General features: G+C 43.7%; 1 protein-coding gene across 4 annotated transcripts in view; it reads right to left on the bottom strand.

The window, feature by feature from the left end:
- The window catches only part of Eip75B (Ecdysone-induced protein 75B), a 105,981-nt gene that overhangs the window by 14,058 nt on the left and 65,340 nt on the right, over window positions 1-26,583 (bottom strand). For 3 of the 4 annotated variants that reach the window (XM_015176028.3, XM_070208607.1, XM_015176031.3), the window contains one exon: window positions 5,864-6,008. In XM_015176028.3, the coding sequence (XP_015031514.2) occupies window positions 5,864-6,008 (145 nt within the window). Of the gene's footprint in view, window positions 1-5,863; window positions 6,009-6,216; window positions 8,169-26,583 lie in introns of those variants that run through there. The other variant, XM_015176029.3, reaches the window with a different exon arrangement.

Raw genomic sequence — 26,583 nt, 5'->3', positions numbered from 1 at the left:
GAGTACAAGGGGTGGGGGAGAGAGCGGGTTATAGGGGGGGACAGGGTGAGGTAGGCCTACTTTCGTTTGTTAGTTGGGTGATTCACAGCAATGCGTCGATTTACGTAAAATCAAATAAGCGACACAATTGCCATTGTTGTTGTTGCCGTTGTTATTGTTGTTGTTGTTGTTGCTTGCGTAAGTTGTTTACAAAATGATCGAAAAGCGCAGAAAGAGACACACAAAAAAAGAGACGCCGAAAATAAGCTAGCGGGCGTAGAAAGAAGAAATTCAACGAAATGTAATAAAAACAAAATACACCAAAGGGCCGGTGGAGGGGGGGAGGGGGGGGGGAGAAGTAGTTGAAAAAGTGGCGCAAAGAAATGTGTAGAAATAAATAATAACAAGCGCAATAAAGACATCATGAGTTTGTTTTGAAGTTTCCTGAAATTTCGTGGAAGTGCGAGCGCGACAAAAGAAAGCTCTGCTTGCAAAGAGATCGCCTGAACAGTTAAAGCATATGCATATGCATATGTGTGTGTGTGTGTGTGTGTGTATTTTTGATTTTGTGGGTCACACACACACACACACACAAAGCCCAGCAATGCTGAGGAGGTCAGACCGCGAAGGCAGCGACGAGGGCGACGCTCAATAACACATACATACATTTCATAGGAGGGTGGAGGGGGGGGGGGGGACCCTGTGCCATATTACAATTATTAATTTCAGATCGCACGAAAAGGTCACACTCGACACAGGCACACATACACATGTACATACATATATTCTTGTATTTTCATCAATAAAACAAAGGCAAAGTCAAACAAAAACTACTTGTTTTTTTGCATATCATTTTTTTTTTAATTGCAATATGTTTTTCGTTTGTCTTGACTGGCTTAAGGTGAGGCTACATGTAAATATTTAAATACTTGTTAAAAATGGTACAAAAAAAAAATAATAATAAAATAAATATATTATAGTATATGAACGCATATAACAGAACGCACCAAGGGAATGTCAGCAGCGAGCGGACCTCGCATTTTGTTTTTCTCATTTTGTTTTTAGTTTTTTTTTTTTTTTGATTTTGCTGCTCATAATCATTTTCAAATAAATGCGCGCCAAGGCAACCGCCAATTGCAATTGCAGCTCGCGAACTCGAACGCTGCGCTGCGACTGAGGCGAATGACCGTGCCTGACCCAAATAAAAGTCGCTGCACTCGCCAACAAAGGCGACAAATGCCTGCTCGCTCGCTCGCTCTCTCGCTCACTCGTTGGCTCGTTGACGTCGACGTCGTCAGAGTGCAAAAACAAAATTGCAGCAAGAAAAAGCGCAGCGCGCAGTCAAAATGAGGCCGAGTGCAATGAACAGCATTCAGCACACACAAGAGAGCACACAACGTGTGTGCTTAAGCTTGTGTGTGTGTGTGCACGCAAGAGAGCCAGAGAGTGGGAGAGCCTATGCAAATGCAGTGCTGCTCAGCTGCTGCTGCTGCTGCTGCTGCTGCTGCAGTCGAACAAGTTGCGACGCTGTCGCTAATGTTGCAATGCGAAACCTTCGAGAAATTTTACAAGAGTCGTTGAACTCGCCGTGTGTCGGTCGTTTAACTGTGCCCCAAAACGGCAGCAACGCCGGCGTCGCTGTCGTCGACATCACAGGCATTGCAGCAATGTTGGCTGTGGCTCGGCTCCACTTGGAGCTTGAAACTAGTTTGACGCCGAGGCATTGAAAAAGCGAAAGTACATTTTTCTGCCGCCCGTCGCTCGTGTGTGTGTCTGTGTGTGTGAGTGTGTGAGTGTGTGTGTGTGTGTGGCGCTCGTCTCGTTCGTGCTCGTGGGACTGGGACTGATGGCGGCTGCTCTTTCGTTTGGCGCTCGCTGGACGTTCGTTCGCCGAGGTAAATGAACCTTTTGAAGGTTCAACTTGCGTAGTAGGCAACGTCGAAGTCGACCGCGACGTCGACGTCGCCGTGTAAAACAAGTTTGTTACGTTTTGTGCAGTCGCTGCTTTCGACTGCCTTGTTTTGCGCTCTTTCCTTTGCAATTTCACCGTTAAACCAAAGGCAGGTGAAGCGCACACGACGCACGACTTTATGTAACACAGCCAGGGACATAAACAGAAAGCGAGAGAAAGAGCAAGCAAACGTGTCGCCGTTTCATTTAAGTGTTGATGATGCGTGTCACGCGTAAAATGATTTCACTGATGACAAGAAACAAAAGTAAATTGTATAATAAGTAAACCAAAAAATTATGTGCGACAACTCTTATGCATGCGCATACGAGTTTCAATAGCGCAACGTTTGGTTAACCTTCCAGCTGGAGCTCACACCTTAGAAACCCACAACTGCACTGCAATGAATCGAATTGCATTGAGAACGAACCTCGCCCACATTCAATTATTGCACTCGCCACTATCATCATTATCATCGGCTTCATTATCATTGGCTTCATTATCGTCCGCTTCATTATCATCAAGCTAATCATTGGCTAGTTGTACTTGAAGCTTTGACCCCAGCATTTGAGCTCAGCCTGGACTCCCAGGGGTCCGGTCACCCGCACAGAAACCCAGCCAGACTTCAAATCCAATGCAACCATCCCCCGGGGGCGAAACACTTTTATTGTCATATTGTACATTTTGTTTGGTAGCCTCCAATATTATTTTAGTCAACATCTCGCCTTGCACGTATGTGTGTGTGTGTGTGTGTGTGTGTGTGTGTGTAGCACTGGCATTTTAATGTATTTGTAATTGACCTGAATAAAGTTCAAAACACTCGCAGCGGCAACAACGATGACGGCAAGGCGAAATCTACATGTGTGTGCATGTCTCTGTCTCTGTCCGTGTGTGTGTGTGTGTGTAGCCTCAAAATAATAATGATTGCGACAACAACAAAAACGTCACTGAGTTGCTTACTGCTTGTAGCTTTTGTTCATGTGCACACACACACACACACACACACACACATGCATACACTTATACGTAACTATAATAAAAATAATAGTAAAAAAAAAATTAAAAAAATTGTGCTTTCGATAATTGACAATTGTCTGATTATTTTTTTATATGCTTTGCCTTAACAACAATGATAATTGTTAGCCATTTGTTGCTGTTGTTGTTGAGATACAAGAATATTCATTTGAATTTAATTTTTGTGTGTGCTTTTAATTATTTATTCAGCTTTGGCCAATTCGAGTCGAATACTTCTTAAAATTGCAAAGCTTTTGCCAAAATCATAACTGTAAAGCAGCTTGCTCTCTCTCTCTCTCTCTGTATTGCACTACCCCGCTTAAGATCTCACACTGAGCCTGTTTGATTTGAGTGCATATTTACTTTCAATTTAGTTAGCCTCGCGCTAATTTAAGTTCATTTTAATTAAAAGCCACATGCTACTTGTGTGCTGCATATGAAAACTAATAAAAATCTTTAAGAAAATAAAATAAATAACTGCAAATATTTCTATGCCTGTTCCGCGACAGCTACAAATTTAAACAATTCAAAAAATCAAAATAAAGCAAATGCAAAATGAACAAATAAAATGAGTAAAAAAAAAAGCTTGTTTACTATCAAGCGCACTTACACGCACACACACGCACACACACACACACACACACACACACACGCGCATACTCTCAAGCACCTTCACTGTTGCTGCTCAGCTGCTGCGTCGCTGCTTTGGGTGACCCAGTTTCGTCGGTCAATGAACTGAGCGCTGCTGTCGAGGCTGAATGCTTTGTGGGGGAGAGAGAGCGAGAGAGAGAGAGAGAGAGCACGCGGGCAGCGGCTGTCGCCTGGTTCGTGTTTGTTGCTGTTGCTTTTATTTTTTTGGGGGGCGCTCTATCCATGGGAGAGTGTGTGTGGTGTGTGTGTGTGTGTGTGTGCGTGTATGCGCTAAATTTCGGTTTCGTTTTCATTTTGACGGCGCGTCTTGCGTTTATTTTCGTATCTTTGCAATAGGCAAAGCCAAACAAAATGGCGCCTAATAATATTACTACACACGAAAAGAAATTATGAAAGCCGTAAAAAGAAAGTGTTTCGAAATGGCCAAATGGATAAGTGAAAGTCTTGCATATTATGCACTGTGCATAATGGAGATGCGTTAAATAAAACACAAAAATTATCAATTTTCGGCTTCCACAATTTCTAGGTCAGTGCTTGTTTTCAAAAGTAACTGTAAATATTTCGACAACAGCCCACATATGCATGCATGTATGCATGTGTGTGTGTGCGTGTGTGTGTTTGTATAAATTTAATTTTCCTTGAAAGATAAGGCAAGCGAGGGCAGCGCTGTCGACGCCAGCGGCGACTGCGCTTAAATAGCACACGGTCATTTTTATTATAAACAATTCGAAATTTGTTCGTGGCTGTTGCCGAGTTTGAGTTCGCTGCTGTTTATTTTCATGGCAGTTGTAGCGTATCTTTTTTTTTAGCTTTAGTTTTAGTTGTAGTTTTTTATTGAGATTTTTGGCATTAATGCTGGGTAGAACTAGTTCAAGGATTTGCCAATTTCTAAATAGTAGTATTATCAATGGTTTATTAGTCTGTGTTCGCTGTCAGTAGTTTTTTTTTTTTTTAAATATATTTATGCTACAGTAGAAAAGGTATTCAAGAGCAGCACAAAACATGCACATTAACATTATTAACGCGTGCTCAAACCCTGCATTTTCGTTTCTCCCAATTGTCCAGCACGCGCCCCATCACAAAAGAAAACAACGAAAAGAAAGAAAAACAAAAAACAAAATCCAATTCATCAATTACAACATAACATGTACAAGTAGCATAATAACAGCAGCAGCAACAACAACAACAGCAACAGTAACAGCAGCAGCTACTACAATGTTATTAGGCACAGGCTGCGTCTGCGTGCTGCCTACAAAACAGCCACAGCGACGACTGAGCAGCTCTCTCTCTCTTTCTCTTTCTCACACACAAGCACGCAACATGAACCACTTTCGTTTTCGACAGCAACATGGCCGCCATTATATGTAGAAAGAAGAAGAGCTCAACGGCGGACTGGCAAAAGTCAATGAACGTGTACGTGTACATGTGTGTGTGTGTGTGTGTGTGTTTGTGTGAGTTATTTCTTTTGTTGTTGCATTTTTATATGCATTTATATTGCCTGCTTTCATAATCGATATAGACGTCGCGGCATTTCCTGTACAATTTTCCAGGCTTGCGCTTAATTTAAACAAATTATTACAAAATTTAATAAAAGCAAATGCTTCAGTCGTAACACAATGAGTAATTGTGACACGGTGTGAGAGAACAGGAGCGGGAGAGCGGGAGAGAGGCCTGTGTTGTAGGCATGGCCTCGCTGCCTTTATGAATTTAGGTTAAGTGCGTTCATTCAACTTTTAACACAATTTCGAAATGGCGCACAGTTGCTGTTGTTGTTGTTGTTGTTGTTGCTGCTGCTGCTGCTGCTGCTCCCATTTATCATGCGGGTGTTGGAAATTTGTTTAAACAAAATTTACATATAGTTTGCGCTTGTATGTGTTGGTGTGTGTTTGTGCGTGTGCTTTTTCAGGGCAGGCTGCTAACAACTTTTACTTTGCCGTGAAATCGCGCGCGCTACACAAATGTTGCAACACACAATCATACACACACACACACACACACACACACACAAGCACACCCAGCCAACTAAAATTTCGTTCATGGCTGGTCAATGAACTCAACGACTATCGGCTGTCGCGCTCGTCTTTCGTTGTGTGTCGTTCGTTAGGTTTCGTTATGCTTCGGTTTTTAGCGTAATAGTTGTTGTTTCTGTTTCTTCTATTGCTTATTTAATATGCTTGAGCTTGACTCGCTGGCGCACACACATGCGTGTATAAGAGCGCGCGAGGATACGATTAGAAGAGTTAGGCATTATCAAAATGGGCTACTACTCACCATCACGACTCATGCCAACGGCAATGCACTTTTTCAGGCGACAATATTGACAGCGATTGCGATTGATGCGCAAAATGCTGCACTGTTGATTCTTGGTGCAAGGGCGATATTGGATCTTTTGCTGTATGGAGCGTCGGAAGAAGCCCTGCAACGATATAAATCAAATATTTGCAATTAAATAAGGTTCTAATATTAATATTAATTATCAACAAATATTAACTAAAATTGTATTTTCATTGGGGAACAAAGTTTTAAAATGTGAGCAACATATACATATATGATATATATGTTAGTCAAATCGAAATACGTTTCAAATGAGAATTCAATTGTTATTAGACTCATTTGCCACCTACATCAGCGCTGGCATCCTCGATTGCTGCTGTCGATTTTGTTGCTCCTGCATTGCTGTTGTTGCTGTTGCTGTTGTTGCTGTTGTTGCTGTTGCTTAATGCCGTGTCCAGCTTCTCGTCAAACTTTTGACACAGATAATTGAGCTGTGAGGCTTCGAGGCGCTGGTGATGCTGCTCGCATAGCTCATCATCGCAGCCCGAGTCCTGGGCATCCATGTCCTCGAGCTGTTTGTGTTGCTGATCCTCGTCGCTGCTGCTGCTGCTGCTGTTGCTGTTGCACGTGCAACAATTGCCAATGCCATTTGTCAGTGACTGGGTGCTCGAGTTGCTCAGCAGCGAGCAGTTGCTGTCCGAGCTATCGCGTCGCTGTTGCTGTTGCTGCTGCTGCTGTTGTTGTTGCTGGTGTTGCTGCTGATGTTGTTGCTGGGGCTGCTGTTGCTGCTGCTGCTGAGTTTGTTGCATCAACAAATTGGCAATTTCTTTGTGTGTTTGCGCGGAAAAAGGACTATCACAATGCAGTTGATTGAGCTTGTTGCTGGTGGGTCTTGTTGCTGCTGCCGCTGCTGTTGCAGTTGCCGCTGTTGTTGCTGCCGCTGTGATTGTTTTGTCATCGTGTTGCTGCCGCGCCAATGTCGTCTGCTCCAGCTCACGCTGCTTGAGCTCCCGCGCATAGCGTATTTTCTTCCAGGGGCACTGATACTGCTCATAGTCGACGGCAGCAACTGTTGCTGGTCCGCCGCCAACATTGGCCTTGGGCGGCATATCATCGTCGCTGTTCGCACAGTCCTCATCGATGCCCGATTCGCTGTCATTTTTGGCGCTCAGATCGGCGCATGGCTTTGGTGTTGCTGCTGTCACAGTTGCTGTTGCTGTTGCTGCGACTGTTGCTGTTGGCTGTTGCAGCAACAATACAATCTGCTGCTGCTGCTGACTAATACTATTTGTTGTGTTTCTTGTTGTCTGGTTGGTGGTTGTCTTTACTAATGTTGCAGGTGTTTGTTGTTGCTGTTGTTGCAGTTGTTGCTCTTCGTTTTTCAGTCTTTTGCGTTGCTGTTGCTGTTGCTGTTGCAGGTAAACTATTTGTCTGGGCTGGTGTTGCTGCTGCTGCTGCTGCTGCTGTTGTTGTTGTTGTTGCTGTTGTTGTTTGCTAAGCGGCGCTGACTCCAGCAGCTTGACCAATGCCGAGTGTTGCTGCTTCAGCTGTTGGCTTTTGATTTGCTGTTGCTGCTGGTGCTGCTGTTGCTGATGTTGCTGCGGTGCACTGACAATGTGCACATTGCTGTTGCCGGCTGTCAGCAGCACAATTGTTGTGCTGTGCTGCTGCTGCTGTTGTGGCAACTGTTGCTGTAGCTGCTGCTGCTGCTGCTGTTGCTGTTGCTGCTGCTGCTGTTCCATTGCACAAACCATTTTTGCTAAAAATTAAACTTTTCTTTTTGGTACCACAATGACACTTGAACTTCTCTCTCGCTCTCTCTCTCTCTCTCTCTCTTCGCTCTTCGCCGATCTAGATCTCTGTTGATTTTGCTCTACAATTTGCTATTAAGGAACATTGCGTTTGCTTTTGCTTTTGCGTTTGCGTTTGCGTTTGCTTTCAACTTGAAACTCAATTTATCAAATGCACTTCACCAACAATTTGAGCGCCAAAAATTTTGCTGCGCTTTCCGGGCACAAGAAACGGATATGGAAGTCTTAATGATCTCTCTCTTTCGCTCTCTTTCTCTCTTTCTTTACTCTCTCACTGCACTGGCACCAATAAAAATAACAATATGATTGATATATGATTATTTAAACTATTTGTTGCTAGCTTTTTAGTTGTAACGTTGTTCTAGTTGCTCTTATTTGCCGTTTTTTTTTTTCAGTTTTAGTTTTAGTTTCAGTTTCAGTTTATTCTGTTACGCGCGCTTTTCTTGCTCTGCACAACCGCTGCCAACGACGAGCAATTTGCGAATGAAAGCAGCGCCAACAGTTCCAACAACTCTTGCTGGCTGCTCGATGCGGTTCGGGTTCGGCTCAAGCTTTGGCTGGCGTCGGCTCGCTCTCGCTCTCGCTCTATCTCTTGCTCACTCGCGCTCTCGCTCTCTCGCTTACTTGCTGCTGCTGCTGCTGCTGCCAACCTCGCGCCACATATTGTTTTTGTTTTTGTGCACCAACTGAGGACATTCACTCCAACGCTGTCGCCGACGTCGACGCGGGCAGCTAACAATAGACGCCGCTGGCGCTGGCGCTGCTGTAGTTGCTGCTGCTGCATTTGTTGGGGGCGCTTTTTTTTCGTTGTTTTTTTTTTTTTTTTTGTTGTATTGTAAACAATTCTTGGAACACCTACGCGACGCAGATTTTAGGTAGCTTCTGCTACTGCCACCTGACTGATCAGCTTTGTTTGATAACAGCAGCAACAACAATGCCAGCATACATGTTGTGCACACACACACACACACACACACAAATGTGCATGCATATGCCTGTGTGTGTAGGTGTATGAAGTTTGTTTGATGCTTTGCGTTCGTAAAGGGGCTTAGAACATTTTTGTGCGTGTGTGTGTGTGTGTGTGTGTGTGGCGTGCTTGTTTTCAAACATGAGTGACAAATAAGATTAATTGATATTGAGTGTGGGCGGCAGGGGGGTCACGTTAATATCGGGGGTAGGGCTATCAATAAATATGACAGGCATAAGAGGATCTCAGATGTGGAACAGCTCTCAGCGCGCATGTAAGCTATTTTTTTTGGGTGGGCAGTCTGTGTAGATTTCGAACTCGAGCATGTTTCCAGAGACTGTCAAGTGTGGGGGATTACAATTTCCCAACTCAACCTATTAATCACTGACGATACAAATCGTTGGCCAAACAATGTTGCCCCAATTATGACCCAATGTGCAGCTAGGCGAGAAGACTGCCCGATTATTTAACACAAAAAATGTGCTCAAATCATTTGTGAACTATAAAAATTTTACGCCTCGTTATTAATAATATTAAATAATATGTATTTCGTTCCCGCGCTCTTTTTATTTATTGCTTTCTTCTGTTTTACTTTGTTGTATTTTATTTTATTTTTTGAGGCCACACAAAACGTAAGAGGCAACACAGAAATGCGTTGCCCCCACCAGCTTCCCCGCTGCACAACGACACATGCTGGAAGGCTACGTAACCAAAAAGTCCCAAACGACGTCGACGACGACGACGACGACGACGACGTCAACATAATACGACGACGTCAGCAGAGGTTGGCTGGCTGACTGGCAGTTCAGTTCAACGAACCCAGCCATTGTCGTGACCCACTTTTCGGTCAAATACCTCCAAATGTGGAGCTGCTCAGCGCGCCAGCGACGAGAGCCGAACGAGTGAGCGAACATGACGAAGCGAACGGCCGAACGAACGAACGAACGAACGAGCGAGCGAACTGAACCGAACATCGTGCACTATTGCTCTCAATTGCTCAGCGCTCTCTCAGTGCATTTGCATGCAAATTTGTTGTTGTTGTTGTCGGTCGACGCTGCTGCTGCTGCTGCAGTTTGCAAGCCATTGGTTTAGCTTTTTGGTTTGGAGTTCATTTTAGCTGGCGGTCGGTCAACGACACAGAAACCTCAGGCGGACGACGACTGCATGTTGTGCTGTGGGCTTGGCCCAAAGGGGCGGGCAACGGCAAATGCAACGGCGACTCTATGGCTAAAATGCGTTCAAGGAAATCTTTGGCAATGCAATACGCTAAAAATGTAGCTTGAGTGGCTTGGGATAGGCCCGGAAAATTGCATCAGCCATCAGCCGTAAGCCAACAGCCATCGGCCATCGGCCAGCATTCGGCGATATGCTCAAGCTGCAGTTTGAGCATTATATAATTATCAGCAATACAATACAAACACTAATTGAGTAAAACATAACTCGAGCCCCATTCGGTGAGCGAGAGTTCAATGCACTCAGCAGCGACAATTTGCACTCATTTCAATGCCTCACGGCCCCCGCAAACGAACTGCGGCCAATTCGGGCTTTGCTTTGTGCGAAGAACTTTCGGGAACAGCTGTGCCAGTTTCGAGCTGCCTCTCGCCCTCTCTCGCTCTCTCGCTCTGACAGTCTATTTGTTTCTATCACCTGCACGTTGAGCTCTCAATGCGACGCTCTCTTGCTTTTGCTCTCTTGGTCTGGCTGCCAAATGTGAATGAACTCTGCTGGCAGCTGCAATGCGAATAACAAGTTTCAAAGGAAAGTGAGAGCATTTCACGTTACACACATATTCGTCTAGCTGCCTGTGTGTGCGTGTGAGTAAGTGTGCATGCGTGTGTGCTTGTGTGTGTGTATGTGTGTGTTAGGCAACGTGCCGCAAAGCAGCCAAGCGTTTCCCCACCCACCCTTTGCACGACTCGACCTGAACCATGAGCATTATTGAAAGCCTTATAATTCATTGTTTGTTTGTTAAAGATTTTCTTGTTGTTTGCTTGGACGGGGGGCAGGTGGGCATGCTTGTGTGTTGGGGGAGGGGCGGCGATCATTAGAGGCGGATCAGTCGAAGCTTTTTTTAAATAGCAATCGACAAGAAGTCATGAATGAACAGCAATACGATCCCGAGGCAGGCGCTTTATATAGTCTACCTGTTGGCAGCTCGGCTGCTCGATCTGTTGTGGCGCAACTTGACCACTTGACCCGCATCTGATCTGGGCTGCTGGGCCACTTGACGCAGTTTGTGGAAATCAATTTGCGGGCTACTGTCAGAACTTGACATCAATATGATCGGGGCATTCCACAGATCTAAGTTGGGCTCTGTTTGCATAAACTGGAATCTGATCTTTTCCCCTTGGATGGAGAGGTGTTTCTGCTAGATGGCTGGAAACTTTTGGAGTTTTATTATCTTCTACCTTCAATTCTTCAGGTTTCAGTCTTCTTTCTTCTGCTGTTCTGCTGTTCTGCGCGCCCACTCATAACTTCGATCGTGCCTAAGCTTCTCTAAGCTTCTCCCAACAATAACAGTTGACTCGTTTTGTTGCCGACTTTTCTTTGGGCTCATCGAATGCGTAAGCAATTAGCACGTGCCTATCCGTTGTCGAAGCCACACACGAAATCCCGGATCTTTATGGCGCTTTACAGTTCAGTCGACGTTTTGGCCATGTTCGGCTCACGAGTTTATATGACGGGGCCGACGGGGCCGACGAGGCTTGAGTTATGCCAGCGGTTGGTTATTTAGAATTAGAATTAGTTAGAGGCAAAATCTATTGGCTCGTATTTCACGGCTCGCTGCTGGCCGGGCTGGGAAAGTCATTAGGGCAGAGTCCGGGCTGACCCAGCTGACCAGCAATTAGTTGACGAAAATATGTACAATAAATAAATGATGCCTAAATTACAAGTCGAGCAGCGCCTGCCAGTGCCTGCCAGCGCGGCATTCAGGTCAAAGTTCAGTGCCCCGTGCGCGAACACCGTGCAAGGATATTTGTCCGCCTGGCCAAGCATTGAGTGTCTACCCCGCAGTCCACAACCCATTCCTCCACTCACGTGGCACAACGACGTAGTCGTAGTAAAAAGGAACACGAGGTCAGGCGCACGTACGCAGCCAGGCGCAGCCCCTCCATCCCTCCACCCAACCGCCCAAAAAGCACGAAGCATTTCCCTTTGGCCTCGCGCCTATTGACGTCACTTTTGCAGTCGCTGCTGTTGGCGCTGAGTTCGTTCAACTCGTTGCCTCACGGTCGCCTGCATTCGAGTAGTTGTTGGTTGTATTATGCTTCGGGTTTGAGTTTGGGGTTTGAGTTCGGGCTTGGGGTTGGTTGGTTTGTTTGGGTGGTTGGTTGGTTGGTTTGACGCTGCACAGGAAATGGTATTATCGAGAGGTTAAGTGAAAATACAACTGGAATTGGCATTAATCATCAGCAGGTACTCGATAGTTAATGGATAAACAAGCAATTACCGACATAAATAAATAATTTAGGGCAATAAATAATGACTTGTTTCGAACATTCTTGATTTATCAGCTATTAAAATGAATGTACAACTGATTGGACAATTAAAAGCTAGTCTTATTTTTAGCATACATTTTATTATCAACTTGCTAAAAGACTCAACAAGCTGCTAAGCTCATGGCAAATTTACAAGCCCAGTTATCAGCAAGAATAATTCCCAGAAATTCCAATGACAAATGTTTTGCGATAACGAGCCCACAAATGTATGAGGCCAGCATAATGCAAAATAAACATGAATACATATTGAACTCGCTAATGGGCCAAAAGGAAATGCCTTTCACATTTCTCAACAGTCAAGCGCTGCGAAGGGCAACCGAAAACAACAAAGAACAACACGAACGTACCGAAAGAGACAAATTATCCTGCCAGGGACAGTATCTGAGCGCCCAAAATGCATCACAACAAAAAGAAGAAGAAGAAGAAGAACAACAACAACAACAAGAGCGAGAGCGAGAGCCAAGGAGACCAACGATTGAGGACATTGCACCGCAATAACCCTAAAGAAGCAGCACAGGCTGAATCACAGTCAGAATCAGAATCAGAAACAAAGACAGAGAGCAACAGTGCGAGAGAGCAGTCCATGTGCGCGCTCTCCCTCGCTCCCTCTCTCGCTCTCCCTCTCTCTTTTTGCTGCCTTGGCGCACAGCAAAACTGTGCTTGCTCCAAAGAACACACATTTGCTTCTTTTTTTTTTTGCATAAGCAGAGGAACGGGGCGAGACGTAACGCAACGCAACGCAACGAAACGAACTGTGCCTAGGAACAATTGAGCGAGAGGTGAGTGTGCACAGTTAGAAAGCTGCAGCTTGACTGTGTGCGATTTGTAGTGGGCAGAGGAAGTGACCTCAGGAAGGAAATGCAATGCATTTAATTGGTGAAATGTGTGTGCAATATGCACAACTATTGTTCTGCTTCTGCTTCTGCTTCTGCTAGGGCTGGTTGTTGTTCTTTTCGTGAGCAAGAAAGCATGAATATATGCTCAGAAATCAGATTTGCATGCCTTGATCTGAGAGGTCTTCGATTTAGCCAATATTATAAAGCACAAAAGCTACTTGAATTTAGCAGAGAAAAACCCAGGCCTGTCCTTTAACCAGTCCAATGAACTCGAAGCGTGCCGAGCAGCAAATTGTCAGGCAGCTAGTTGGCCAGACGAGGGAGGCGGGTGGGGGGGGGGGGGTTGCATTTCGGGCAGCTCTTAGCGCTAAAATTGGCGCGCTCGCAATGGAAGACACCTGTGCCATGTCAAACAATGTACAGAAAATGCCGCCCACCGCCTCGAGAAAACGTTTCACTTTTGCTGCTGTTGCTTCACAGGGTGCAGCTCGTGTCTCTGTGGGAGGAGGGTTGGCATTTGCAGAGGGGCCGCCGCCGAGGGTTTGCTTTGACCCACATTGCGTGCGTTGAACTCTTGCTGCGGCCGGATGAGAGCTCAGGTCTATGCTAAATGCTGGGGCTCTCATTGAGGGGGAGGGTTGAAACGAAACGTGCGGCCTGCCCAGTGTGCAATAATTTTAGGGGTTACGAGCTGTGTGTGCGAGAGAGAGAGTGGTGTGTGTGTGCGTGTGTTTGTACAACGAAAGTGTTTGGCCACCCGCTAGGTGGCGCTGCAGCAGCGTTAACCTTAAAAATTGCTGACTGACTGCGGCTGCTGCTGCTGCTGCTGCTGCTGCTGCTGCTGCTGGTCATGTGACGCTGCGCGCTGCAGCTGGAGCAATGACCGCAGCTCGACAAAGTTGAAGGATAGCCCAAGCCAAATGCAATTTGCAATTTTGGGGGGGCAGGAGTTGAACGGGCTGCTCAGCCTTTGTGCTGCTGCTGCTGCTGCTGCTGGGTCCATTAAAAGGCGACCCATAATTAACAGCTGACCCCCCAGCTAAAAAGCCAGCGCCTGCCTGGCAATTCGTTTGGCGGTTCGAAGCTCCAAGCCAAATTCAATCACATTTCATGCCGCCGCCTCGTGTCGAGTGTGTGCTCCACTTTTTTGTCAGCTCATATTTATACTATATATATATATATACATGTGTGTGTGTGCATATTTTTATCTCGATCTCCATCTGCTGCGTGCGTTAGTTGATTTTGTACTTTTTATTTGTTTCTATATAATATTTCTTTCAGTCTATTGCTCGTTCAGTGAACCAGTTCAATGAACTCCGCGCAATTATTTCGCGATTATCTTATTTCAATAGTTGCGTCTGTGCTGCGACCTCAGTGCTAAAACCACAAGCACCAAATACCCAAGCTGCAAGTCGACTAAACGAATACACTAACAAAACATTTCGTATGTTATATTTGTTTCATATATACAAGAACGTTAATACTATTCAAAATATGTTAACAATTGTATTTGTTAAATTTAACACTTTGAGCCTCTTTTGGTGCAGTAGCTAGTTCTATGCATTATTCTAGCTAGTTTTTAGCTATAAGATCTCACTATTTGACCAGTTAGAGGTCTTCCGATTTGCTGGCAGGTTTATTGGACAGTCGTAATACACCCGGTGAAAAGTTATTGTGACCAAAAACCTGACAACTGGCACCTGTTTGTTGTGTTCGTTGTGTTTGTTGTTGCTGGAGCACAATTATGAGCCATTATGTGCTGATTGTTATTTGGGCACGGTTGCCTTTGCGTCGACTGTCCAAACAGATATATATATATATATATATATATATATATATGTGAGAATATGGATATGTGTGTACATAGCCGAAAAGTACTATGAACAAAAAAAAAAAAACAAAACAGAATCTAATCCATGTTGGGCCATTGGCGTCACGGCTTGACGCAAATGCTATTAAAACAGTTGGGGCAACAGAAACGAGTTTCCACCAAAGACAAAATGAATGTGCCCCATAGCGCAATGTGGCTTATACACAGAAGACGCAAGGTCTTTTGCGTGCAAATGCAACGAACTGCCAACAAAATCTAACTGCAGTTCTGCGCAGGTCGTTGCCATTTGACAAGCAGAAAAGAGCGAGAGAGAGGCAGAGAGAGAGAGAGAGAGAAAGAGAGAGACGCCCAGACTGGTAGAGGCTGCGAGAAAGAGCGCGCAGAGGCAGGTGAAGCTCGAGAGTGCACTGAACTTTGCGGCCAGCTAGCCAGGCACAACTTCAAGCTCCCCCCCTCTTTCCCCCACTCCGCACACCTGAACATGCCCCAAACGCTGCTCAGCTCACCCACCATTAATGTAATTTCAATCGTTGCTGGATTTTCCATATTTGGCCACTTGGACTCTTAATGACGCCCCGGCCTGACATAAACCAAATGAAAAACTGTCATATAAATTGTTGGCGTTTCGTCGGTGCTTTTAATGACTCACCCGACAGATCATTATTGACCCCTCCCCCGCCTTCGCCAAGGTTCCTTGCACCCACACCCGAACAACCCGTTCATGCCGCAGACCACAAACCAACTCACGTGCCGCTGGCAATGTCTTTATATGGCCGTTTGTCACAGATACCCTGCCCAAATGCCGGCGGGTATTATGGCCATGTGATAGACTATGTAACTTCTTGTAGATATACATATATATATATATATATATTCCTGATCGTGGTAAATGGTCACGCATTGTTATCTAAAATTCGTTGTTAATAAAGCTCAGCTTTTGGGTTATAATTTATGTAATTAATATAGATTTAAGTGAAAATAGTTTTTTAACGCAAGTCTACTTGTTAATTGATTGATTTTCTTGTAATTAGTTAGCTAGAAATAGAATTTTGAGAGCCCTACCGACTACTAAAATATATATATTATAAATGCCAAAAGTTAGGGTATTCAGCTAGTCCCCAATCTAAAGCGAGCTGTTCGAATTTGTTGCATTTATTTATTTTTATTTTTTCTTAATTTGATTTGTCGAGTCGCTCGGCTCAGCTACTGCTGAAACGCATGAAATCTCACTCCTTTGGTAAGTGGGCGCCCGCGGGCAGCGACGCTGGCTGCGACGTCGGCGGCAACAGCCATTTGCACTAAATGGGGCTGCAGCTGCGTTTGCAGTTTGTTCAATTATGCAACTGCTGCAGTTGCATATTTGTTGCTTTATGACGCTCGCTTTTATTTATGACAAAAGTGGCGGCAAATTATTTTCAATATTGAGTCATGAAGCGGACCAAAAACTATTCGTACGTCTGTGTGTGTGTGTGTGTGTGTGTGTGTGTGACTACTATAAGCCACAGACACACTCAGGAAGTGGGCGTGGTATACGAGAAACATGCAGCCATGTGGGCTTACGATTTTTAGAGGTCTAAACAATTTTCGAGCATTTTTTTTTTTACAATAAAGCTTGAATTATATAGATTTATGATCCGAAGCGAAACTAACCTCATAATATCCATAAGAATTTCGTCAAGATTTAAATATACACAAATTACTCAAATATTTGAGCAAATCATTTGCATATCTCAAGTGCTTTTCTTCAATACTCTTTTCTTGCTTAAAATTGTAGCTGAGCCAAATAATTTGGTTTGAAAAATATTCAACAATCAATCTATACAAATTTATTCAAAATTATATAGATTATATATACCTCGGTTACCTCGAATATAATTCCCACCTCTCTCTCCAAGTCAAAACTTATTGTGTCAAAGAATATACCTCAAAAATATGTGCGAATCATTTGCATACTTTTGTGTTTTTCTCTAGAGAATTCTCTAGGCTTATCTCTGCACTAATATCACTCAAAATATTCTCTAGAATCTTAGCTTTTATGCATGCAATACTATATTATCTATAAGAATCAAGTTAGAATTTACAAAATTTACCAAAATATAATTCTTATACTAAGATTAAGTTGTTTTTTCTTCTAGAAAATTCCACCCCAAAATTCTAGTTTTCAAGAGCTTCCCAACACAGACCTTATTTTTTCATAGTTTATCATGGAAATTCAATTTCAGTTATGTTCTAGAAATTTCCAAACAAATAACTCAACTAGCTAGGGACAGCGGGGGGGCCAGGTGAATAGCGCTGCGAAGGGGAAGGGGGAGGGGAGTAGGCATTTTTAATAGTTTTGGCTGAGCTCTTGTTGCATGTTTGCCTTGTTGCACCAAAGTGTGTTAAGTGTGCTGCACATACATACATATATATGTATATTTTTTTTCTATATGAGTAGGCAGTTAAGCAAGCCCCCCGCCCCTCCACCTCTCCCTGCACGCACACACACGCACCAGTGTTGCACAATATACAAATGTTTATAAAGTTGCGAGTCTTTATCAAATGTTGACAGCGCAGACGCTGATGTCTAATAATAATTTATTTTATTAATTTTAAAATTACATAGCTTGACAAGAGCAACAAGAAAATTGCATAGCACAAAATCTGTGTTGCAGTTGCAGTTGCAGTTGTTGTTGCAGTTGTTGTTGCAGTTGTTGTTGCAGTTGTTGTTGCAGTTGTTGTTGCAGTTGTTGTTGTTGTGCCTCATGCAAAGTGAGGTCGCTGCCGTTCAATAACCTCGAGCGCTGACTGCAGCTACGCAATTGCAGCAGCAGCAGCAGCAGCAGCGACGACGCCGACGACGTTGGCGCATAGCAACAACAACAACAACAACTCGACTGTCATGTTATGTGTGTGTGTGTGTGTGTGTGTGTGTGTGAGCATGCGTTTATGCACGCGTGTGTGTGTGCCTATGACTACGAGGCACTTGGCAACGCTGCCGTCGCCTCGCACTAATCGTCCGTACGTACACACACATACCTACATACGTACACCCACCCGCGCTCTCGGCGCGTAGCCCCCCTCGCTGGCCCATGCATGCGCTTCGCTGGTAATTGGGCAGCGCAGCTTGGCCTGAGCGAGGGAGGGGTAGGCGGCAGAGAGCGGTGCCTGGCCTAACGCATTCTAATGCCATGACTTACTCAGCGTTCAATTGTTCGGGTTTTGTTTTTTTAATCTAGCAAATAAATGGAGACATACCTGAAACGAAAGGAATAGAACAGCTAATTAGTTCAGGTCAAATATGAAAAGTTGTTAATAAACAACATTGTATTATTAAGTATTATAAGCTATTTAGGCTTCTTTTAAGTATCTGGTTGGGAACTCAGTTTAGTTTTGGCTTGTTTTTAAGAATCCGTCTGATTAGCCAGCTGTCAGCTGTCATTTTTAGTTAATTATAATAAGTTTATTATTGCAATCTTAGCTGAGTTTCTGTTGAGTTAATAAACCAATTATAGCATACCAGCTTAATAGCTCAAATAATCAGAATGCTCTTAATCGTAGTACAAATATTTCGAACCAAGATCAAAAATGCGCTTAGAATTAAAAAACAAGTTTTTTGCAACTATTAAACAAATGAAATTGCCAAAATTAACTAACAAGTCGAAAACTTTAAAGATAAAAGAGCAACTCGGGCTGAAGCTACTTCGAAAAATTGTTTCTCTAGAAATCCACCTAGAATTTATAGAAAAGTATTTAGCTCAAATATTGTTCCCTGATTTGGTCTAGATATGACTACGAAGTGGGTCGCTTTCGAACGAGTGCACTCACTTGTTAGTCGAACCCAATCGAACTTGTTGATCGAACCCAACAAAATCGAATTGTGAGCTGTCACTCGAGACACTCAACCGCCTTATCAGACAGGGCATCAGCTCGCCAACTACCCACATGCATACAACAACGGGTATAACAAACCCGATTAAATCATAACTGGACCCGTAAAGTCACAACTTCGGTTACGACACTTGACTTACACCTGCTGTTGCTTCCGCCTGTTTCTGTTTCTGTTTCTGCTTCTTCTTGTGCTTCGACCATTTTTATGGCCATTCCCAAACTGTTTCGGGGCCAGGCCCAAGCAATTAATGGCGAATCAAAACACAGCTCTTCACATGTTGCAGTCGTCGTTAGTTTGGAGAGCTTATCGCATTTCACAAACGAGAACACAACAAAATCCAAAAAAAAAAAAAAAAACAAAACGAACAAATAAAAGAGTCAGAAAAACGCAGCAGCAGCAAAGGCAGAGGCAGCAACGGCAGCGCAGTCAGGTCTAGTCGCGTCGCAAGTAACTAACCTAACCTAACCCAAAGCTAACCTAACCTACGCTAACCCAATTCGAAGCCAGCGCGTTGAGTTCAATAACCCGACGAACGAACGAGCGAGCGAACGAGCGAACGACTGAACGACTGAACGACTGAACGAAACGAACGAGACGAGGAACAAAAAAATAAAAATAACAACTGGCAGTCGTCAGCACGCAGCAGTGGGCGGTGCATAAGAAGGGGGAAGGGGTATGGGGGGTCAGGGCAATCGCTGCGACTCAAGTCTACCTAGAATATTTTTGTATATGCTTCGGCTGCGCTGGCCGCATCAAGTTATTACAATTCTGAAATATAGATTAGCTGTAAATCTCGAGCCTAATCAGCGCTGCGGCGCATACGCAACGCTTTGATTTGCATGCACGCACACATGCACACGCACACAGACGACATGCATAGCACATGCGCTGGTTCAGTCTTTGCTTAGTTCTCGATTCTTCGTGCTTAGCTCTCTCTCGCTCTCTCTCTCTCTGTCTCTTGCACGCTCTTTGTCTGTTTCTCTGGACTACGCGACTGCCTCAACTAGAACTTGCTTGACTTGGTCGTTCGTTAAGTTCATTGCACTTGTGGCGTAGCGGCATATTTTGCATTAATCTCGCCCTCTCTCGCTCTCACGCGCTTCAATCCTGCTGTCTCTTTAGCGACCTATCTTTTGGCACGATTTCTGGCTGCCTTTTACTTTGTTTCGTTCTTCCCTCCCCACCCGTTTAATTCTGAGCCAATGTCCAAACAATGCGCCACAAATCTTCGCATGACTCCACAAATTGACCTCCCACCCCCGTCTCCATACAACTCCCCAGCAGCCGCCCAGCTAGTTGACCGAGCCTTTACACATTTTTTTTTTGGCACAGATTTTCGAACTGTGTCTAAATAATTGCATTAATTACGAAAACACGCACACACCAAATCGAAAGGAAAATGTGCTAGGAAAATGGGAAAATTATGCTTGTCACGTAAAATTTTGTAGGCTCTGTTAATTAAAAGCAATTAAAAATAGGTGCGCCTCTCAACTGAATTCCGGACAGTCGCCGTCAGTTCAATTCTTTTCTGTCTTTTTTTTTTATAGTTTGAGTTTTAGTTTCAATTTTTCTTTTAGTTTTTTCTGCTTTTTTTCTGGGACTTGACAGTTCTGACGGAAACACACAATTTTAAGGCATGTGAAAAGCGCCGCCTGTCGTATTATTAGAACATTCTTGTTGTTGGTGGAAAACTAAGGAAAAAATAACCCGAACAAATGAAAATTGAGTTTAATACGGGCGACAGTCGCTGGGAATTGAGTTTTATTTTCTTTAATTTTCTTCGTTTTTCTTTTTTTTTTTTTGAGAGCGAAAAATTACGCACCTATTTTTGGTTTGGGAAATGGGTTAAACATTTTTGGGTTTGTCTGTGCAGCTGAATAAGCAAATGGAACTAGTTCTTAGTTAGCAAATTTTTGTTTTGATGTTGGTTTTCGAAAATTGAACTAGTTCCAAGGCGATATTTTGGTTACATTTGCTATAGCTAATGACTAAATAAGCAATTGAAATACTTAAATTACTTAAATAGAGAAGATTTGATGAGTAGTTCATTTACTAGTTCTTTTCAGAGTTCTCCAAGTTCTGTGAACATCGATGAGTAGTTCATTTAATGGTTTAATTTGAATTAGAGCTTTTCTAGGTTGCGTTGAATCTCAAGTTCTTTGAACTTAAGGTATGAGCATTCCCTAAAGCTCTCTTCCCTTTCTTCAGAAGTAATTTCAAGTAAAGATTTTTGGTTTAGATGGAGTTATCTTATATTGTTCGATTCCTATACGAATTCCTGGCTATAAGAAAACCTCTTTAAAAAATTAACCACTGAACTTGCATGGATTTAGCAATATTATAATTAGGAATTGTAGCTTTCAGTAGTTTGAAGCTTCTGTTCTTGGAAGCTGGCCGAGTTGAACGACATGTTGCATCTGTCACCTAGTTGGGGCTGCTGCCTCTTGTTGCTGCTACGCATTCGGCAAATGGCCAGCCATTTGTCGCTGTTGTTGGGCTAATGTCTATGGATTGGTGCCAGCAAGAAAAATTCAAATATCAATGGAACAAAGATTTCAAACAAAGGCGCACACATAACAAAAAAAAAAAAAAAAACAGCAACAACAACAACAAAATCAAATAAAAATCAATTGCGAATTGTAAATTTGAATTGTAAAGGCTGCGGTCGCTGCTGCTACAAAAACAACATTGCGAACACTCGAACAACTTGAACAACTTTAATGCCTGGGCAGAGAATTGGTTTTTTCTATTTTTTCTATACTTTTTTTGTACTTTTTGGTGCGCCCATTAAATGCAATTCCATCTACTTGACTTGGGCCTCCGTCGCTGCCGCTGCTGCCGCTGCTGCTGCCTGCCGAGTCACGTTTTTTGGTCTAGTCCAAGAGAGCGTAGCTGAGGCAACAACAACAACAACAACAACGAGAACTATAGCAACAACTATATGCCACAACAAGGTGATTGTACTGGTTAACAAGTACGTGTAGTTTTCTGAAGGCTGCCGAACGAGTTAAACAGGCAACAGCAACAGCAACAGCTAGTCAAAATCTATTTGAAATTGAGTTACATTCGATTTTTCAGAGTCAACATAAATTACATGCCCGCTTAATTTTCACACACTCGAGATCGGCGGAGATCGGCTACTATAGCGAATGCTTTGACATTTTCGCAGCAAACGAAGCTGTCAACGTTTCGCCAGTTGCCAGTTGCCAGTTTGAGGTTATGACAACAGTTAAGAGCTGCTACACGACACGACAGCGACAACGACAACAACGCCATTAAGGCCCCAAAGGGTCTTCGACAGTTGAATTTGGCCAAGAAAGAGCAGAAGAAAAAGAAAAAACAGCTACAACAACACGTGAAAATGCCAAAGAGCCAAAAACAATCGCAAATGGCCCAATCAAGAGGTCGTTGGGCGCCAGGCGACCCCTGGGACCAATTGGCTTGGCTTTAATTTTCTATTTTAAACAATTTTATATTTAATTGGTTAACGAAAATGAGCCCATTGTGGGTCTTTTGGGCAGCTATGAAATTGTGTAATAAACATTATTCTATGTCGGGGGCGTTGGGCGCCAGGTGAACCATGAGATTTAAATTCACTGTTTAACTAATAAACTTTATATTTAATTGCTAAATAAAGATGACCCAATCGGGTGTTTTCAGCTAAAATTTTAATTAATTAAATTTTAGTTAGTTTAATTAAAATAACACAATAAGGAGTTCGTTGGGCGCCCTTCAGCTGAAAATCCTTGTAAATCTACCCAAAAACTTTATTTGACATAAATAATTCAATTAGAAGATTCTTTCTTTTTTTGGTCTTCACATGCTTTGGACTTGGCGGCAAAGCTGAAAATTCGGGAAAACTGGTAGCATATTCAGATGCAGTTTATTGACCGAATTACTCATACGCACTGTTAACGGTAATTGCATTTGCAACGCGCCAACAACTTGGGGCTTTGGGGGCAGCTGCGCTACTTGGGGGCATGCATCGAATTTATGCAACATTTTGCTGACTTATGTCACGAGCGAGCAATGCGAGAAGCGCGTAGCACAGGCAACATGCAATGGGCAATGGGCATGGCAAATATATTACTCATACGCAGCACACACACACACATTCGCACACTCACACTGGCATTAAGTGCGGCTGGCCCACATTAATTACCATAAAAATAGGCATAAAAAATATTTGCAGGCCCAAAACTTTGGGTCGGGTGTGTGTGCGTGTGTGTGTGCATGTGTGTGTGTGTGTGGACGCATTCGTAGAATTTGTGACGGAAATGAGTTAGTGCCGCTTGCCATGCCCCATGCCATAAATGGACTGTGACAGAGCGAGACAGCTACAATACGAGCAAAAGGGACAGAGCGAGAAGGAGGACGAGCGAGTGGGTGGAGTGGGGAGGGGGGAGGCAGCAAAATAAGGTAGCAACTAGCCAGGCCTGCTGTGACGGCTCTAAGCGTTGCATTTGACTTTGCCGCTTGCATAATTATCATGCAACATGCGGCATACTACAGCGAGCCAGGCAAAGCCAACGAGTGTCGAGATTTGTGGCTAACGACTGCGGAGAGAGAGAGAGAGGGAGAGAAAGAGGGAGATAGCGAGAAAGAGAGAGAGAGAGAGAGAGAGAGAGAGAGAGAGAGAGAGAGAGAGAGAGAGTCACGCATTTTACGCACAATTTTAAGGCGAGGGTCAAACGAAAAGTTTGCATAAATTCAAAGACTTTTTCCAGCAAATAACAATTTTTATAAATAAATAATTACTTGTAGCCCAAAATAAATGATTAATCAAGAGCTGCTCGAGCAGCCCACTTGAGCCAAAGCTGACTCCACAAGAGCTGCACTTCAGCAGCTGGCCAGGCCAAGTTGGCCGCGTTAACCTGGCCAAAAGCAAAGGCTACAAAGTCAGCAACTACTGTGGCGGCTACCAGTTGCAGCAGGCGTATGTGAACGGTCTATAAATGCAGCCGGGCCGTTAGCTGACGCCTAACACCCCCCCTCCCATGCTATGCTACTGACTGTGCCCTGCCGCAAGCTGGCGTTCATTGTCTGAGGTTAGCAACAAAGCGAAACAAAAACAATAACAAAAAATAAAACTCGAAAATCAGTTAAGCGCCCGTTGGCCACTTGCGGACTGCAACAAATTTGCCCCCTGCTTCCCCTTCTTCTGCTTCTTCTTTTTTTTTCGGCTACCTCAGCAAGAGCCAACGAAAAGCCAGGCAAGGCGAAGCGAACCAAAGCGAAGCATTTCCCATTCCCATTCGACTCGCGTGCTTGTTAGTTGCAGCGCCTATTGTTGTTGTTGTTGTTGTTTTTGTTGTTGTTGTTGCCTCTGGGGCATATTTCGTGTTGCCTATCGCGCGTCAAATGGGCAGCCAAAGCCCCATAAATCAATTAGTTAGCGGGCCAGGGAATGGGCGTGCGCGTGGGCGTGCATTTTATTATATTAAATTAGAGAACCTTGCGAAGGTTTCGTGAACTCCGAAGCCGAGACAAAAGTTGACAATAATTGGACAAAAGGTTACAAAAACCCAATGGAACATATGATATATAAACAATAGCACAGTTAGTTTTTTGTGAAATAAACAGAATTATTTACAAATAAATGTGTGAGAGGATACATTTCATTTTATTTATGTGCCTATCAAGAAACATTCAATTATTAAATATATTATATAGGAATTAGTTCCAAATACATAAATACAAAGTATATATGGAAACTTCTAGAACTCCAAGAAATATAAGTACATAAAGAACTTAGTTTATTTGTGATTTAATCCAAATGTCTTGTAAGCAACTTTTGTAGTTATATTGGTCTTTAAATATTCAATGCCACGCCCCCAATCTGCGACAAATGTTCATAAATAATTTATCAAACATTTTGGCGCTGTTAATTATGGGGCATGCAGCCAGTTGTTGACAACACATAAAACTGTCAACAAATGCCACACAACATTTTGACTTATGACATCAGACAATTACGAGGTGCAACAACAACAACTACAAATATCTCTCTCAGTGTGTGTGTGTTTGTGGGCAACCAGTTGCTTCTGGGCAACATTTGGTGCAATGTGAAGAGCCATTTGCATGCAAAGTGCATTCAACTCGGGCCACAGCAGCGACATGCAACAGCAACAACAACAGCAACAACAGCGAAGAAAGCAAAGCAAAGTCAATGCACTTTGCCTGCCTCTATTCCAGCGTGTGTGTGTGTGTGTGTGTGTGTATACATGTGTGCCTCTGTATGTGTGTGTTTTTTGCAGTTTTGTTGCGGTACTTTCATTGCTCAACAGCGACGTCGACGTCGCCGCCAGCTGCGCTCAACTATTTTGCAGCGAGCTCGCGAGTTCGTTGACGTTTCTCCGCAGCAGCAGCAGAAACTGTTGTTGTTGTTGTTGATGTTGCTCGTAGTTGCTGTTATTCTTGTTGAGCTTTTTCTAGAATGTTGCCCGCCGATTGAGCAGCGCAATAAGTTGCAGCAGAGAAAGAGAAAGCATTGCTGAAACATTAGGTTTTATGCATACAAAATGGCCACACTGGCAACAATATTAAAGGCTTGGCAACATGTTGCTTAGCATGCACGCATGCAATACAATTGACTAGCAACATGTAGATTATGTGCGAGATTGGGCAACATGTTGCTGTGCATGCATCTCTAAACCATTTGCTGCAGCATGTTGCGGAGCATGTTGCGGAGCATGTTGCTAATTAGATTCCAATTGGCAACGTACAAGCTTCTGGCTACTTGCTTGGCCAGCAGCAAAATGCAAACAGCGCATTTAATTAGCAATAAAGTCAACAAGCGGCTGTCGAAAATGCTTGAATTTATAGCCCAAATTCGAGGCAGCAAACATTGTAAAAGCGACCAGCTAAGCCACAAAACAAACAGAAGCAACAACCCCCACAGAAAAGCGTAGCCCCAAAATGGGGTAAGTAACCTCGAATGAAAGCAAAGCCACGTGGCGCACCAGCAGCAACTGCGGCGAATGACACTTAACTGGGTCAGCAAAAGTGGCAATTGCCACCCCCAAACAAACCCCCTTTCCGAAGGGGTTGCTGCTCGCCATACACACAAACACGCACAGTTCACGTTTTACTATCACTCGTAGTTGTCTGCATGTGTGTGTGCGTGTGGCAGGCAGCACATAAACTTGCAACTGCTGCTGCAGCCAGCCAGTTCATTGCACTATGCCCTCGCCCCAGTTACGTACAGCTCGTAGTACTCAATGCTGCTGCCGTTCTTGTTGCTGTTGTTGTGTTGCAGCTGCACGTTCTCTTTGCCAGCCGTTGCAAGCACACACACACACACACACACAAAATTGTTAGATAAGCGCCGTGCTTGTTGCTCGTTTTATTTCTGCTGCCTTTGCTGGTGGGCGTTTGCTCAGATATTAATTTAGTTTATTTTGCAAATTATAATTCAGCTGTTGTTCTTATTGCAGCACTAATTAGTCATTGCCTGTGCATTAGAAAATATAATTCAATATAAGAGTTCAGATATTGTGTCTGTGTGTGTGTGTGTGTGTGTGTGTGTGTGTGTGTGTGTGTGTAGCCTTGGACTCAAACATTTAGTGTGCCTTGCCATTTTTTTGCTGTTGTGGCAACATAAGAGCTCTAAAGCTTTGCTCACACATTATGGCATTTGCATTGTAAAACTTCTTGCGACTGTTAAAAAGCCAATATAATATATTATAAAATTAAATAAAAGTTTTTAACAGTTTAGATTTTTCAAATTGCGCGCGCTGCCTAAAGCTCGCTCTCAAAAGCTGAATGTTTACATAAACGGGCTGCTAGCCATTTTTGTTGCATACTTTTGTGCTGCTTTGCACAACAGCCCGCTAGATGTCGTTGCCGTTCATGTTAAGAGCGTTGCTCCACAGTTAACAGCAGCAATGCTCGTATTCTAT

This window comes from Drosophila virilis, chromosome 3 (assembly GCF_030788295.1).
Source record: "Drosophila virilis strain 15010-1051.87 chromosome 3, Dvir_AGI_RSII-ME, whole genome shotgun sequence".
Taxonomy (NCBI): Eukaryota; Metazoa; Arthropoda; class Insecta; order Diptera; family Drosophilidae; genus Drosophila; species Drosophila virilis.
Note: the sequence above shows the minus strand (reverse complement) of the source record. Positions and strands in the feature narration are given on the sequence as shown.